At 40.3% G+C, this 17,268-nt stretch overlaps 4 protein-coding genes across 4 annotated transcripts in view; 1 reads left to right on the forward strand and 3 right to left on the reverse strand.

The window, feature by feature from the left end:
* Positions 1–17,268, forward strand: part of LOC145449716 (uncharacterized) — a 335,502-nt gene that overhangs the window by 76,593 nt on the left and 241,641 nt on the right. The gene's annotated exons all lie outside the window — the stretch shown is intronic.
* LOC145451036 (uncharacterized) lies at positions 873–7,180 on the reverse strand. Its single transcript, XM_080329519.1, has 4 exons — positions 3,263–7,180; positions 2,853–2,967; positions 2,099–2,266; positions 873–1,141 (listed from the first exon to the last, which is right to left on the reverse strand). The coding sequence occupies exons 1-3, from the start codon at positions 5,158–5,160 to the stop codon at positions 2,129–2,131; spliced, it is 2,151 nt and encodes a 716-aa protein (XP_080185645.1). The 5' UTR covers positions 5,161–7,180; the 3' UTR covers positions 873–1,141; positions 2,099–2,128.
* On the reverse strand, positions 9,203–12,900 carry LOC145451038 (peritrophin-1-like). Its single transcript, XM_080329521.1, has 7 exons — positions 12,686–12,900; positions 12,494–12,563; positions 11,650–11,761; positions 10,992–11,055; positions 10,369–10,478; positions 9,842–9,925; positions 9,203–9,327 (listed from the first exon to the last, which is right to left on the reverse strand). The coding sequence occupies exons 1-7, from the start codon at positions 12,774–12,776 to the stop codon at positions 9,316–9,318; spliced, it is 543 nt and encodes a 180-aa protein (XP_080185647.1). The 5' UTR covers positions 12,777–12,900; the 3' UTR covers positions 9,203–9,315.
* Positions 17,007–17,268, reverse strand: part of LOC145451037 (uncharacterized) — a 50,611-nt gene continuing 50,349 nt past the window's right edge. The window contains exon 11 of the mRNA XM_080329520.1: positions 17,007–17,154. Within this exon, the coding sequence (XP_080185646.1) occupies positions 17,149–17,154 (6 nt within the window). The 3' untranslated portion in view covers positions 17,007–17,148. The remainder of the gene's footprint in view (positions 17,155–17,268) is intronic.

The raw sequence follows: 17,268 nt of genomic DNA on the forward strand, positions 1-17,268 counted from the left end.
ACCGGACCACGACCTAACGTATCGATCTCGCCTTCCGTCACATGCCACCTCATTTAGTCGCTTGCCTTTCATATCATATGCTTTACTTTTCATTCAGAGTGCATGCCTCTTCTCTAAATCGCCCTGTCCCAGGTTGGTGTGTGATTTCAAAGACTACTCCCATAAGTCGTTTCGACGCCGTCCTTTCTTTTCATTGTATCGCAGTTTTGAAATTATGAAGAAATCAATAAACTGATACTATTCTTGAGATTACCACATCACAGCATATTCGCGAATTTTTCAATAGTGACTCGACTACCCAAGAGAGAGAGAGAGATGATATTCTTTTTCGCCTGCACCATCGAGATGCTTTGACGACGGAGTTGCCATACGGCCCCATGAGGTCATCTAGTCTGCGACCCCGTTTTTTTCTCCTTCATGCTATCCGTGATTGCTGAGCGCCTAGCAGGATAGCTGCGGATACCAATTTTCGAGTCTTTGGTGTGACCCGGCCGGGAATCGAACCCACGACCTACGGCTCGAGAAGCCGGACGCATAACCATTACACTATCTCGCTCTCTCACCTAATAACCCGTTTGAACGCCGGATTGCGTACTGGGCGTCTTTTATGGCGATTTTCGATTGACCATGTCCCGTTTCCATTAGCCTAGCTGTCACAGCTGTAGAGCCGGACGAGTTTCCAAATATGAGGACATTCTCGATTTACTGAAAAGGAGGACATACGGTAACCTTCGCTGAGTAAACGATACCTAGCTTAGCTGCAGAATCTCCGAGTAGGTACGCGTAGACAGGAATTATAATCAATTTTTGTTGTTTCAAACCCTAACACCCCTACATCCTATTACTTACATAGATTTATATCAGAATTAATATTCGAGCAAAAAAACTATATTCATGATGAATAGTCTACGAACACATCACATTTTGCTGAATCAGCATCGTGCAACATATCACCATATACATTGACTACCCGTCACAATCATAAAGAAATTATCACCATATCAGAGAAATGAAAAACAAAGGAAAATAGAAGACAACAGCAGAACACATTTGTGAAAAGAAAGGAAACGCTTCGTCCCAACGAATTTGACGGTACAACTGCGCCAGTGACTCGCCAACCCTCCCACATTTCTGTTAGACCCTGTAAAATGAAAAAGTTATGTCATTTCCACAGCTTGCCATAGTATTCATCATTGGTACGCAAGTAGAAGTAACAAAAAATTCTACTAGAAGTAGCGATTTGCAGGTAAGTAAAAAAAGTATTCTAGACCTAGTCTTGCCCAGGAAACCGAAGGTAACACAAGTAGGCGAAATCCACTTCGATGGTACTCGAGCAGAAGTAATGTCATAAATTTCCGCTCGCGTACGAGTAGCGATTTCCGAGAAAGTAAAAAGTAAATATTCTAGGACTATTTTTGCCTAAAACATAACCATGTGAGGATGATGTGCAAGTAGGCTAAATCTACTCGAGTAATTAATTACTGACCACCTATGGTTATTACTATCCATAAGGAAAGCCAGAATGAAAACCAGTGGGAAATATATTCATAGGAAATGAACCCGAACATTTTCGGCTGACACTCGTCAGGGGTTATCGTCAGCCACTAGTAGAGAATCGGAAAAGAACATTGCATATCAACAATCGAATAGTATATTGATATTGAAATGAACCCAATTATTTTTGTCTGACAGCTAGCTGTCAGGGTCAATCGTCAGCAACTAGTAGAGAATTGGAAAGAACATTGTATATCAACAATCGTATCACAAAATACGAGGTCAACAGCATGAGATTTCGAATAGAGAGTGTTCAGTGAACGATTTTTAAATGGCACATGAACTCCTTTTGTTGACACAGCCTTGGCTGATAGAAGTCGACTCCAAGGCACACAAATGAAAATGTGAACGGGCCCCTCCCAACGCCGCACAATCTGTCGTCTCGATAATTTTTCGCACAAGAGGGATTATTCGACAGATGTTTGCCCATGGCTGAATTGATGGACTTTGATCGCTCAGCCTCAAGCTTGAGGGGATCGTATCACAAAATGTGAAAGGTATCAGCTTGTTGGCTAAATGATGATAAACGAATAGACATCTCTACCTAGAGTCCTCCACCAGATCCAATCCTATGTTACGCCTCGTTTGATGCAACCAGTGAATCGCAAATCTTCATCAGTTCCTCTTTCTCTCTCCGAGTACGATCCACTTCTTTCTGTAAATTCTCAATCCGCAGTGTCGTGGCCCGTGATTTAAGTTTCAATTGATTCATCTGAAATCAACATCGATGGGTTTCTTCCATAGGTGGCTTCATGAGTAAGGAAGACTTGGACAACTAGATAATTCCAGTCGTATAATTGCAGCGAAATGTCAGCAGCCTAATTCTAATCTAATTTGTGAAGTGTGTCTATGCTTTAGTTTTAATTCTGATATAATTTCCGGTTTTCCTGAAAATGCTACAGGACAACAGTAAAGTGCAAAAAGAGCCAAGCTCAGTGTACAGATGCTTTCCATTCTTATGGCGGTAAATTCTGATTTGATATGAGCTAAGTTTGATTTTTGTTGCATTTCTTTCTGATCCGAGATTTAGTTCAATTTTCGAGTTTTTGCAAATTGAGTAATTCTAATTCTAATCTAATTTGGAGAAGCTGAAAATTTTCGAGTTTGTCTTAACACAGGTCTGTACAGGAGAGTAGCATTTTGCACCAAAGTTGGACATGAGCAGTTGGCGATATAGCCAAAGACACATGATTTAAATAAAATACAGACCAACGTCAAAATTGCAAATTACTTCACTAATCCTACATTTAATCCGATTACCACAACACTGCAGCATGGTATTACTGGTGTTACTTTACCTGCGTTGAAAAATTTGCTTCGACGGAAGTCTTGTCCGCATTCATTTTGCTTATCGCTTCTTTTTTGCTCCCATTCAAATCCTCGATTTTCCCTTGAATTGTGGAGCGTTTCTCTCTATTCACAAGAAAATGAATGACAAAATCTTACTGCGTTAGAAGATTGAATTCGGCCGTTGGACCAGATTTGGATAGTTGTAAGGCCTAATCAGACCAATTAGAACAAAATCTAATTTATGAAATGTTTCTATGCCGCTTTCCGGCAAAACATTTTTTAGACTTCCAACTTTAAGACCATATCATATTCAGAGCGCAGTGTACCTTCAACAAAAACTACTCTTTTGCAGAACAGTTTTAATTCAATTCCCATCGTGGGTAATAATTTGCACAAATTAATCACAAAAGCATACTACCTCAAAACTTTGGCGTGTTCCTCCAGCTTTGCTTCGTTTGCCTCATGGTTGGCTACGTTTGCCTCGAGAGTCTCCATCTTACGAAACAGATTGCTCATCCTGTTGGTGATATCTTTAGTCCCGACGTTCAGCATCTGGTGTTCTCCTTTTTGATAACTCATGTGCTCCTCCAGCTCGGCCCGTTCCGTGGCCAACAGTTCAGATCTTTCGGCGCAACGTTGTCGCAAATCATCCAGAATAATTTTCAACTTGATTCGTTGATTGTTAAGTGACTCTATCTGCCCAATAGGGACGGCGCTTAATTTTCTCCACTTTTCTTTACGTTTTGTTAGGGCATTTTGTAGATCAGCTTCTGAATATTTCAGCATCTCTATGATTCCTGTATCACTGCTTTTTTCGTGTGTTACATGCTCAAGTGATGATACACTGCTGGCACTACCAGTTTCTGAGACACAAGATCCTTGCTTTTTATGCTCCACAGCTGGTGTCACTTGTTCGCATTCCATTCGAGGTGGGCTGTCGCATAATAAATCTGGTTCTCTATCAGGATCTTTCGTTTTCACATCTTTAACCTCGTTGGCAGCTGGTGTCACCCTCCCCGAGAAGTCAATAATATCAGATTTACGACCCAGAAGCAAAACAGACTGTCTATTACCTAAACCTTCCAACAAAGGATCAAATCGTATGTACAGCGATTCCTTTTGAAGATCAGCCGATATGGTGCCGGAGGTTTTATTTTCCAGATAATCCAAGTCTAGATGGCCTTGATCGATGATTTTAGCACTGTCTACGAAATCTTGGTCATCAAAAACAGAATCAATGGGCCGCAGAGCAAATTGAGACTGCGCGACTTCACATTTCGAAGGGGTAAAGGTAAATATATCATCTTTCAATGACTCGGATCTGTCTGGAATTTGACCATTTTGCTTCGATATTGGGTCGAAATCGAGTTTGACAGCGCCCAAGTCAACGCTAGGTTCATCTTTATGTAATTCACTTTTGGTCAGTTGCGATGCTGCTGAAATTTGCTGTTTTGATATTGGATCAAAATCGAGTGTGACTGCGTCCAAGTCCACGCTAGGATGTTCTTTCTGTGATCCAGCATCTATTTGTTGCGATACTGTGTTTGGTAGGGAAACGGTAACAGCTGCTGTATTATCAATATGCTGTGCGCAAGATGCCGGCATATTAAATTGATTTGACGCAACGTCGCACTCAAAATGATGCATTTCAAGTGTTGATATCTTGGTTGTTGGTTCGTTTTTATTCTCTGATAGCACAGTTTCCAGGTTTGCAGAATTTGCAGACAAGATATTCGAAGGTTCAGATCTGGCAGTATTAGACTCACTAACATCCACAGCTTTAGAAATGACCTCGGAAAGAATTTCACCGGCGAATTTTTTGTGTTCTTCATGATCCAATTTTGTGATGACTTCGACTCTGTCGCGCCAGCGTGATTTTTCATCTAGCTGTCTCAGACTGTCCCATCCCGGATCGCAAATTTCAACCGGTAGACTGCAGTTTTCCTTGATTGATGATAGGTTCTCGTTTCTTATGTTATTAGAAGCGTTTTTGCTATGAAATTTAGCAGCTTCTTTTCGCACTGGCAGTTTCGATTTGATGAATGTATTCTCGCCCCCTTTCATGCCAGGTTTTGAGCACAAATTTGTAGGCGTCAACCCAGATTTACACGCTGCTCTTCTTGCTTTAATTAAGTCTCTCAAAGGTGTTCTCTTGGGCGTCTGGAAGCTCACCTTCAGATGTTTCTGCACTGGCGTCTCTAGCAAGATGAGATTTTCCTTTTGCGATGCTTTTAGGATTGAATTTGGCATCCGTAACGGAGACAACTCGAGTAAGTCTCCATTAGCAAGTCCGGGTGGGACTTCCAAGTTTTCCATGATTGTACTGAAGTTTCACGCGCAAGCGAACAAAAATGAACAATATTCTCAATCTGTAGTTATGAATATTTCTCATGATATTATTGATTATATGAATAATAGCACCATATAAAATGGAATAATATAATCGTTCGAAAGAAAACTGAACATTTTAGGCTGACTGTCGTCAGCGGTAATCTTCAGCAACTAGTAGAGAATTGCGACGACGTAAAGCCTTGGAAGAGAGAAGCGAATGCAGTTCTTTAACTCTGAATGAGTTTGAGTTGCGCTGGAACGTCAGTGTTCAATAACGACAATGTTCAGTATGTTAATTAGAATTTAAATGTCATCATTGCTAGGGATGGGTACATTCGAGCACTCGAATCTAGTATTAATTGTAATAATTCGAGTCAAATAGTGCGTGATGATTTTTCGAGTGCTGAAATGAAATTCCACACTCCTTATCAACAAGATTCAATTCATCAACAATAACTGTAGTTTTGGTACAATTTTCAACTGTGGCTGCAGGCTGTGAAGCTGGATCGGTCGAATCACAACATACGAAACATGAGTACAAAACTACGCAGGTTACCGTAATGGAAATGACATATTTGTGAACGTGTGATCAATGCATAGCATTGTCACGAAGATTAATGAAAGAAGTATGGTCGAAAAATATCAAAAATCTTCAATTCGATAACTATGGCATTATATTGTTGGTGGTTGCATAAAAGGTAGGCTACATATAACAATTTTCCACATCATTGATACTGCTGTGATGCCCAGCCCTCATCGTTGCAATGTAGGCTACCATCCATAAACATTTACACAGCTGCTTGGTTCTGACGGATATTGGATCCCATCTCAGAACGACTGTTAAGAGAGTAATAGGTAGTTATTATTAGAACGGCTTAGAAAAAAACAGAATACATTCGCTAGGAAAATATATCAGAGAGCATGAGTATAAGCTCACAACAGCCTTGTATGGAAAATGGAAGATTGTAAATCTAGATATCGCGGGAGCAGCCGAGCAGGTCCGCAATACCTAGTTATGGGCCGTATACATTTAGTTCATGACAGATCTAACAAGAGAATGACCATTTACTGACTTTTATACAGAATACACGTCACTAACCGAGGACAGAATTAACATGAAAAATAGAAAATTAACTTCGATGTTCGTCAATGGAAATTGTCCAAATATTAAATCATATTTTATGAGAAAACAGTATTGAGATTCAAGCTTACGTTGTAGGCGGATGATTTTAAATGGAATTCGTCAATAACCTTTTTCACGCGCCAAGCAGCTGGAAAAAAGTATAGGAATTATAAAATATGACACCTGCATTGACAAATGTTTGACAAGCGCACTGAAAATGTAGGCCAACTACCCGCTCAAAGGCGCAAGGTTTGGCTTTATAACCAATCTATGATTCGAAAATACGAAACGTGATTACCAAAATCACGACCAATATACTATTAATCAAAATCTGCGTACTCAACAGAAATAACCGTGAGATTACGTAGGGGCAACAATCACAACAACACCGGCTCGAGAAGCAACTTCATACTTTGCATTATGTCGTTCGCCAACTACGATTGGTCATTAATGAAGCGTGAGAGGCTACGCAAGACCGCTGATGCATTGAGCTGTGGAAAATCCAGGGATATCCCTGGGAAAATCACAATGGACTTTTATAAGACCACAAGTAAAGGAATATGTATATTTTTGTCCTAGACCTAGATGTTTTTGCGGCACTTCGTAAATCGCTCATCATTATCATCCTTATTTTAAAATACTCCATCAAATCAATACACCTGAAGATTACGATATATTTAAAAAAAAGCAGGGTGACGAAACGACTTGGAATAGCATTTTAATCAGCGACACTCACCTGGGCCTACAGCATGTACAATGTACATAAGAGGCATGCACACTGGACCTAAGAAAAAATAACATAAAAGGAAGCGACGAAATTGAATGCTGCATGTGCCGGTAGGCGAGCTCGATATGTCAGATTGTGGTCCCAGGCTGACTAGTAGGCCTATTGCCAAGGTAATGACTATACGGCTGGTACTGTTTCTGGTTTGCTGTGATGGAAAAGTAGAAGTAGGATAACCCTACTGATGACGTCTAGTCTTTAGTGGGCGACAAAGATATAATCTATGTTGAGCTTGATATTATGTAGAGTATTTTTTAGCAGTTGTATTCAACTTGAAATTTTTCATCGCGCTTGGCGCGATATATAATTTCTGTAGTTATTTGATTGCTGAGTGCTCGTCTCTCGATAAATCAAAATAAAAAACAGGCCTAAATAGAAATACGCCTGATGTACAGAACTGAATCTAACTGCTGTATGCGTATTGCATATGTGCTGCCTACGGTTGTGGAACTATTGTAGGCACAAGCTTTCCGGCGTCAAAAAAGACACACTTAACACAGATAGGTTTTAGCTAACACGAAGTGTGATCCCATAAAGATCACCGGCGATAGAACTTTGGCCGAAGATCACGTGGGATGGCCCTGTCTTTGCAACCTGACCAACGAGTCCTACCGCAAGAATGTGACGATGAGCAGATATAGGCATTAACTGTTGCGCCCCGCGAATAAATGAAAATTGGGAATCGTACGAATCCCACCAAAGACATTTTTTCTTTTAATTAGTTGTGGGTGGCACGTGTGAGCGATCTTTTAGGTGACGACAATTTTTTCTGGAGGTCACGAAATAACAGCATGCTTCAACTGCAAAAGTAGGCTAATTACAACTGGCGCGCCGACGTTCACCCTCCTGGTTTCAACATATAGGTCTAGCTCAATATATATATTTGCGTACCTTCTAAATCTTTGAAGACACCGCTTCTATCAGCTTTACCGATAAATCTTGTAATGATAACGTATAAAGGCAGGACCGTAACAGAGAGTTGCACCCCAAACCCACCAACTGGGGTGAGAACTTGAATGGGGGCACTGGGGGCCCGAAATTATTTCGTAGCATTATTAAACGTTAAATTTTTCTTCACGCTTGGGGAGATTTAATGTCGCTCCACATGTCTTGATTTTAATAGGAGTACTTCATCCCCACAGTTTAATATATAGAAATAGACATTTTGACACCCCATGTTCAATTGTCAGTTGTTCATTATACGTGCCTATAAATGATCGGCAGCGAATAGTCCTGTCTTCACAATCTGAAAAAATGACGCACCAATGATAAAATTTCCACTTGGAATCGTGTGCGTCTCATCACGACGAAAGACAATCTTTTTTTTGTTCAGTTTAGTAGGCTACATTTGTGCTATTCCACATCTGGACCATGTCTGTATGTCACATTTCGCTGAATTGGTTCTGTTAACCTATGTCCCTCTCTCTCTCTCTCTCTCTCTCTCTCTCTCTCTCTCTCTCTCTCTCTCTCTCTGTCGCAACCTTTCGCATGCTAAGGCCGTAAGCTGATGGTAGCGTAAAGTTCGTAAATTTAGGGTTTGGAGCTTAAACGTTCCCTAGGAGGGGTCCGAGCATCTTGATCGGAAGGTCGTGGGCTCGATCCCCGGCCGGGTCAGACCAAAGACCCGAAAACTGGTGTCCGCGGCTGTCCTGTGAGACGCTTAAAATGACCTTACGATCGTATCACATCTCACTATCAGCATCTCGATGGTGCAGGCGAAAACGAATACTTCTCTCTCTCTCTCTCTCCCCAACCCTGGAATAAAGTTGTGGCCTCACAATGCCCACGCAGCTCTGCGATTTAGTCATGTACGGAAACGCATAATGACGCGCAACTGGCACCATTTTCCTTGTGGTCGAAAAAATATGTGCATTTGAGCCTTGCAGTAATGCATGTTCTGACGTCCTAATAGGCAGTATGCTCGAATACTCGTCTCAGAATCGAAGCGCGAAGATACTCGATTTTGCTCCGCCCTAGAAATAGTGCTACATTTGCGGCCAAAAATATTTGGATGGATGAGTGAGCGTCTATAAGGCAAAACCAGGAACAGCCCTGCAGTCTAGATCGAGCCCTCCAATCTATATTTCCTGCGTCAAATCTCAATGCTGAATCACGCCAAATTTTATACTCAATATATAGTGTTATATTTCGTTTTTACTGTCGATATATTTCACTCGGGTCCAGATTGTGCCGAGATACAATGGTTAGCGGCTTAGCGCATCGATCATCTCCTTCAGTCCACACACTGTAAAAAAAGATAGAAGTTTGATTGATTGACTTCACCTACTCCAATCTTTTAATTGTATTGCAATCTTGTGGTGTTTGATCAGGTTAAATTCTTGATAAACTGAACCGATGAACTATATCATATATGCTACCAGTGATGTAGCCTATAGGAGTATATCCATGTGCGCTACGTGGAGCCATCCGTTCAATTACTATTTACGAACACTGCGAATGATGTTTTAAAAGAAGCGCAAAATTTACTGTTCGCCATCGCTGCTTGGCAACGAATGTTGATAGTATATTCATATTGAAATGAAATAGTCTACTCGTCAGGAGTAATCTATTATAGTTGCTGACGATATTTACTCCTGACGAGTGTCATCTGAAAATATTCGGGGTCATTTCAATATAAATATATACTATGCAATTGTATATTGAAGTTCTGTACCTCCAAGAAGCTCTTTAAATGCTACAATATTGGTTAAAAGCGTCATCATAGGTTATAGTTATACAAGAAAACAGTTGCAACAAACCTGGAGTGATTCACATCCCGGAACATTGGACGGGAAATCGCAATATCCTACTGCGGGGTTGAAAGCCAGACCGTTCGGGCAATACTGAAAAACAGTGACACGTCGGTTAGAAGCGTATAGGTCAGTTATTCCCAACCGCGGCTCCAAGGTAGCCTTCTTGCGGCTATGATTGACATAATTGACCAAAAATTTGATAGACGACAGTTGTTGCTCATTTCTATGAATAGTTATTGTCAATTTCTGTATATGAATGCTGCTAAAATGAGGGATAATTGTTATGTCTAAAGGCGTCCAAGGCCGCTTCTGAAAATCGGAAAAGAGAATTCTTCCAGACTAGTGTCAAACGTATGGATGGATTGAATACCCGTTGGACAAGGATATATCTGAGTTCTGCTGTTCATATACCTTTATATATCGCCTCTGTGAAAATTAAATTTCGACACAATTTTACTAACACCAAAATAGCGGCGCATATATGAATAGAACTGGACTGTTCAAGTATTCGCGTTCGGCAATCATGCACGTACTTGAGGGATGGCGGCTATTGTACCATCAGCCTGATTATCGCACACGTAGAACTTGGTGCAGCAATCGGGATCGGCGTAACTTCCCTCCGCAAGTCCCGCGCAGTAGAATGCTGAAAGACACGACACGAATATAATCGGCAATCCTATTACCACTAAGTGTTAATTGATCAACGATAATTATAGTTTCGATAGTATTTTCCGCATCAGTGCAAGCCTTAAAACGTCGTCAGGCAGCACATATATGATATGGAGTACAAAGCTACGCAAGTTAGTGGAAATTACATTTCTGTAAGTTTGTGATCAACCGACAGCAGTGTCGCAAACTGCAACGAAACAGAAATAGTAGAAAAATACCAAATTAACTTCAATGTAATGTAGAACTGGCGTTATATTCTTTGAAATTGCTTGCTCCATATTCTTATGGCGTCACCATGAGAGATATTCGACTCGACGCCTATAATTATAATAGTCGATCTTGCACAGCCCTGTATAGGGTGCTTGTAGGGCTAAAACACGGCCTTCTTACAACGATATAAAATTTGCTAGTGAGTCCGCGTGTGTCCAAGGATAGCTTACATGTCACAAGATGTATTTAAAAAAAACCTTCCAATTCGTTCACTTACGGTTGTCTTCAGGTGGCACGGTCTCTCCGGTGTGCGTGGAATAAGCAGGAGTCGATGTGCTGCTCTGGAAGATATTATTTCGAAATTCAGAGGTCTGTGGCTTCAAAGTTTAAACAATTACAGTGCATAGCCTATACATATTTGTGCGCGAACGATGACATAACACTATATCATACACGGATAGAAAATGCACGGCTCTATCTTTAGCCTTCACCTGGCTGTCACTGGAGCTATAGGCAAAATCGAGCCGGGCTGCTTGAGTGATTAATCAATCAATCGACAGATTATATGTTACCGTAGATTCTGATCGAGTATCGCTCATTACTGAGACATAACGGTATGGAAGATATGGAAAGTACCTTTCATGCGAACAAAACGAATATAATGCCAGTTCATCGTCATAATAAAGATGATTTGGTATATTTTGATCATTCCTATTTCACTACACTTTTTGACAATGACAATGCTGTGGGTTAATCATGACTTCACTCATCATTCACATTAACTTGCCTAGCTTTGTATACTTCATGTTTCGTATGTCCCGATACGACCAACCGATGTTTCAAGGTTCCGCAGTAGAAAATACTATCGAAACTATAATTTTGTTGATAAATTCACTCTTATAGTGACGAGGAGCGCATAATATCAGTATACTCACTCCGCACGGTGGCGGGACATTGTAGTCCCAGTCACATCCCTGATTCGGCTCATAGAAGACGCTGGTGCCCGGACATTCATATTTCAACGCTCCGCTGTTTTCTTCGGGACATCTAGGAAGGAGGTCGTGAAATGGAGATGTACCAAGAAGCAGTGTTCAATTGCATTATATGATATGATATTTATTCATTCGACTATTCATCAGAGAAATTAATTCAAGGAAGTGGTTGGTTCTCAACTATGGTGTTCCATGGAACACTATTGGCTCCCAGAGCCAGTGTCAGGCAATTGCGCAATTATTGTCACACTCACACTATTGCAGTGGTTCCCAACCTTTTTGTCTTCATTTCCCACTTCAGATTTATTCCGAGCCTTCATTCCCCACCAGGATCGTAACAGCGCTTTGTCAGCCCCGCCAAAAAAAAACGTAGGTCTTGGGCCCCCCAAACCCCCTCAACCCCGCAACTTATCAGCTACATTGGGTCTAATGTTTAGTGTGTCGCCTTATTTTAACTAAACGCGCGAATCGCGACAAATTTATATAATTCGTGTTTGAATCGGCCAATATGATCGGGAATTGCATATATTTTGCTATCAATTTTTATCCCTTCTCTGCTCACGTAATCAGATTTACCGCTAGAGCTGACTCAGCTGAGTGAGGTGTGTTGGAAAAGGTAGGACGCCTAAATAAGAATTGAACATCTTCTGAACATATGTGCTGGTATCATTAACGCCGGGATATCATGAATACATATATCTTTGTGGACTAAATGTTTGGTCCAACCCGTGGTTATACATCGAAGAGATTGAACAATGAATATTGCGAATTTATTGCGTATTCTCACCTGTAGTAAACCGAACAGTCCGTAGACGAGGCGAAGTAGTAATCGTGCGCTTTGTTCGTGCAGTTAAACTCTGAAAGATGAACGCGTACCGGTAATTATTTCCTAGCAAATTCAACCGTTGTTTATTTTTCGATTTACAACTATCGGGCATCTTTGCATCAGCTGTGAGTGTGACGACAAAATTGCTCTCACCAGATGCAGGCACTTGTTCTGGCGTGACGGTGGTCATTGATGCTGCCCATGCTCCAGACACGGCAACGGTGATAAGTAAAGCTCGTAGCATATTGTAACGCGTTTGTAAAACTGCAAAATCTGTGGGTCGTGTTGATCGGTATCAATTGCGGCAAATCAACTCTCGACTCAATCAGCTTGATGAATACTACTATACACGTTCCGTAAAAAGGACGGAAGTTGAGCGAGAGATGGATATCGAGTCGGACTCAACTTTGAACATATTTCGGGCTTAAAATCGCTCTAAGTAAATACTATAGATTCACCAATGATAAAAAATTTGTACCAGTGTTTTGTCCATCAAACTACAATGCCAGCCTTCTTGTTTGGGCTCCAAGCATGTTTAGACAGCTAGAAAGGTTTCGGCTTTTGCAAATAAGATTAGAATTAGAATTATAGATAGGCTACACAGTAGTTTCCAAATTAGATTGGAATAAGAATTATAGCTACACAGTTTTTCCAAACTGATTAGAATTAGAATTAGAATTATAGATAAGCAGTTTTTTTCAAATTAGATTAGAATTACTGAATGCGCGAAACGAAAATTGAATCAAGTTCAGTTCATATCAAATCAGAATTCATCCTGATAAGCATGATCTTGTCGAATTTCTGTGTACAGAAAGCTTGAATCGCCTTGCAATAACAGTTTGCCTGTAGCATGTTTTATGAATACCATTAGATTGGAATAAAAATTAGAGCAACGAAACTTTCCACACGAGCTAGATTATAATTATACTATCGGCATTTCACTCTAATGATAGTCTCATTCGGCAACTAGAATTATCTAGTTGTCCAAGTCTGCCTTGGACACGTCAACAGCTAATATTTTGCGAGTGCGAGACAGCTTCGATGTCGAAATACTTTCAACAGAGCAATATCTGCTGTCTGTTGCAACACCCTATAGTCGACCGTACTACAGAAGCCAGTTTCTTATGCGCAACCTCGCACCTATAAATGTTTCTCGTAACCAGCTGGTTCGCGTCGTCATTTTCCTGTGGGGCGATTCCAATTGATATTTTCTGTAACTATCAATTGTATTATCTTTGTTTTGCATCGGGAATCTTGTTGAGGGGTTTCCGACAAAATGCAACAGCTGCGGTTGTGTATTCAGACGTCAAATATGACAGGTATTTTGAGCAAATGTGCTCAACACTCCTCTCAGTCCTCATGTTCATTGTTCAACGGGTAAATTTCCACTACGGAGCTGAGATATCTGAAATGAGAAGAACTACCTTTGACTCAAAATTTCTACTCAAGTAGCCTACTTGTAAGTATAAGTAGTGATTTCCTAGCCATTAGAAAACCAAGTATTCTAGGCCTAGTTTTGCCTTAAAACTGAAAACCATGAAGTAAAAGCAGTCTAAAATCATAGTTACTTGAGTGGATGTAGTCAAAAACCTTCTTGATTACTTCGAATAGTAGAAATATTACTTCTTCATACTCACCACCATCAATACGAAATCAATGCATGTATATTTAGAATAACAATATAATAGTTGGCCTGAACTCTATTCATTAAACAGAAACACACCAACAGGTCTCAAGTAAAGCTAAAGCAATCAGTTTATAGGCAGCGTATAACAGTGTCGATCGTTCGTTAGTGAGAGGCCCACACGTATCAGACGACCTTCATCTATATATAAACTAAACAACGTTCGCGCAATCAGCGCCAATGATTCTGATTTATGATAGACGGTTTTGATTAGTGCACCGATACGCGATACGCCCTACTACTTCAATGTTTATACAGACAGTGATATTATATTCAGGTATAGTCAGTAAGTGCTTACATTTTTTAACGTAGGCTACTCAAGTAGGTATTACTTTTTACTTAGGCAACACGATATTGAGAAAGTATAGTTTTGAGATTAGTTTGCATCACTTTGATACGTGGAATCGCCATACAACAGCGTGAAATAGCTATAAAACGGTGCAGATTTTTTACAGCAGAAGTCGCACTGGTTCGCAGTAAATATTCAATAATCTGTTTGCTTTGCGTGAAAACATGCTATATTGTTTTTCTTGTTCTTTTAACACTGATGTTGATGCACTGTTCATTTTATGCACTGGTATACTAGCTAGAGTAATGTATTAGATGTGTAATGTGGGATATTTCTGTTTTGCGGCTATAGGCGAAAATATGGGGCTAACCGAAGGTTTGCAGATTAGCGTTAGGGTTCGCCAACAGTTAGTAAAGGTTTAGAACCACTGCATTATACAGTCCCAACAAAAACTTCTCAAGCCGTTCAGTAGGCCTATACCCCGACGTCGTTTCACAATATGGACATGAGCTTGTGATTAGAAGCGAGCCATACAAATGAGACATAATGTCACGATGTTTAAGATCTAAAATATGTGGGGATTGAATGCTTATATACGGTCCAGACCTGGTGCTGACAGGCATCAAGTTCTATACAGGCTGTAGCCTCCAGTCAGCCTGCAGAATATTCCGATGCAGCCCGATATATCTGCCTTTTCATGCCAATATTATTGCGACAGTTGTGAAAAAGAATTAATTATCAGTCCATTTGCATGAAGGACGACAATATTAGGCGTCGTCTCTAATTGAGAATCGCGGGGAACAGCATGTGTCCTTTCCCATGCCGCTCGGCAGACGTCAGAACTAAGTGAGACGGCGATAGGGAATGTTGCAATACATTTACGTGCCTTATTTGGTGACGTGTCACAAATCAGCATTGTATATGCATTATGCATATACAAATACACGCCTGCGACTAGATATACCTCCAACCCAAAGTTCGCTAACCGGTTATTATCTGGCAGAGGGAAATTCCTATCGGGATTGGCGGGATCACGCATGGGCCATCATAGGTGGCTCGCAATAAGACTATTCAATGAGTTCATTGCCAATTTTGCCTATAGATGCACAACGCACATTCATACTCTTTCGAACTCGGTCCGTACTATATTGTTCTCAAAAATGGTACCGCGCCTCATTCTTCGATTTCCACATGCTACATGCTCTGTAGGAAGGATTTACAATACCTTGTTCGAAACATTGTATGGAAAGTACTCGAGCTAGTTCGACGGGAGTATTTTAAAGGGGAATAGGCGATCAAAAATTACGCGCAGTTTATTCTACATGAATTATAATAAACCGCTGCATTCATGGAAATACGTTGCAAACATCGTCGGTATATATTTCGCATGGAGCGCGACGAAAAATTTCCAGATTTGACAAATTTTGTCGAATGTTGTTTGCAATGAGAACTATATAATATATAATGTCCAAACTTAACCATCTACTACGACGCCATTTCTCTTCAACCTGCCTGCCATTCCCTGCCATTCTCAATGTGTTATCTTCTGCTACTTTGTATAACTGAGGTGGTCACTGTATTGTACAGTCAGCGCTGCTACCTGCTACTCAAGTAGGGGCAGAAGTAACGCCGTAAATTTTAACTCAATTACAAATAAAAGTAGCGATTTCCAAAACGTGCCAAAACTACCTCAATTAGAAACTAAAAATAGTCAATTAAATTGTTTCGAAATTTTTTATTATTTTTAGGCCAAAATTACTATTGACGTTGCAAAATATTCAGCAGTTACTGTGCTGCCTCAACAAATGTTTTGCTATCCTTCTTTCCAATAGCACGGGCAGCTAATGCCCTTGTGTTGGTTAAAATGAGATCCTTTTGGTTTAACTTGACTATATGGACAGAGGAGGTCAAAATAGTCAGCGTTCCTTTTCCTACTCAAGTAGAAGTACAAATAACGCCATGAATTTATACTCAATTACAAGTAGAAGTATACCGTTTACGAAGACATGTCTAAACTACTCCAAGTAGAAATTGAATTCCTTTATAGGTCGGAAAAGTAAGTATCTTCAAAAGTAGATTTGTTCGAGGGGTGGCGTACTTTTAGCGGTTAATCGGAGGTGGCTACATTTGAAGTTTCAAAGTGCATCTTTGCTTCTTAAAGCAAAATGTCTAATGACACTGCATATCGGTGCAATTTTCGAAAATATAGTCAGTTACAGTGGCACATAGATGCTATTTCGAGCAGTTATGTAGTAATTCCCTCAAATAAACGAATTATCCTCAAAGTACTTCCTACTTTCCAAAATCCTAAGTGAAAAAAAAGCAGATCTACCCAAAAACACTGTCAAGTAGAAGAACAAGTATAGTCAAATAATATTTTGAGTATAAGTAATGCCAATATACAAAACTTCGCCTTCTTGAGTAGGCTATGAGTATAGTCCTTCGGTTAATATAACCAGCTCTGGAGGTAGGTCTATACATGGCTTATGATTTATTACAACTGTCGTCGATACACATTTACTGGAAAAAACAACAACGGATCATTATCGATTGAAATTTTATTCAAATTAACATTTGTTGCCGTGATTGATCATTGCGGTCCAATTTCTTGTCGTCTTTCCTCGTGGGAGATATCGTTCGCTTTCAAGGCTGTCAAAATAGGCGAAAAACTTTAATTCGTACAACTTCATGGTATCGGTATTCAGTCTACGTGGCAAATGCTATAATGGAATGTTCTCGAATTTAACTTGGGTTGAATTTCGA

Source organism: Botryllus schlosseri, chromosome 11 (assembly GCF_051294905.1).
Source record: "Botryllus schlosseri isolate E-star chromosome 11, Bs_hap1, whole genome shotgun sequence".
Taxonomy (NCBI): domain Eukaryota; kingdom Metazoa; phylum Chordata; class Ascidiacea; order Stolidobranchia; family Styelidae; genus Botryllus; species Botryllus schlosseri.

Bases quoted from the DNA above. Each gene is read 5' to 3' on its own strand.
- LOC145451036 (XM_080329519.1), bottom strand. From the start codon at position 5,160: ATGGAAAACTTGGAAGTCCCACCCGGACTTGCTAATGGAGACTTACTC. The intron at 2,968-3,262 runs GTAGTATGCTTT...TCTTGTGAATAG, and splicing joins GAACACGCCAAAGTTTTGAG to AGAGAAACGCTCCACAATTC. The intron at 2,267-2,852 runs GTAAAGTAACAC...TGTTGATTTCAG, and splicing joins AAGCAAATTTTTCAACGCAG to ATGAATCAATTGAAACTTAA.
- LOC145451038 (XM_080329521.1), bottom strand. From the start codon at position 12,776: ATGCTACGAGCTTTACTTATCACCGTTGCCGTGTCTGGAGCATGGGCA. The intron at 12,564-12,685 runs GTGAGAGCAATT...TTCATCTTTCAG, and splicing joins AGAACAAGTGCCTGCATCTG to AGTTTAACTGCACGAACAAA. The intron at 11,762-12,493 runs GTGAGAATACGC...CCTCCTTCCTAG, and splicing joins GACTGTTCGGTTTACTACAG to ATGTCCCGAAGAAAACAGCG.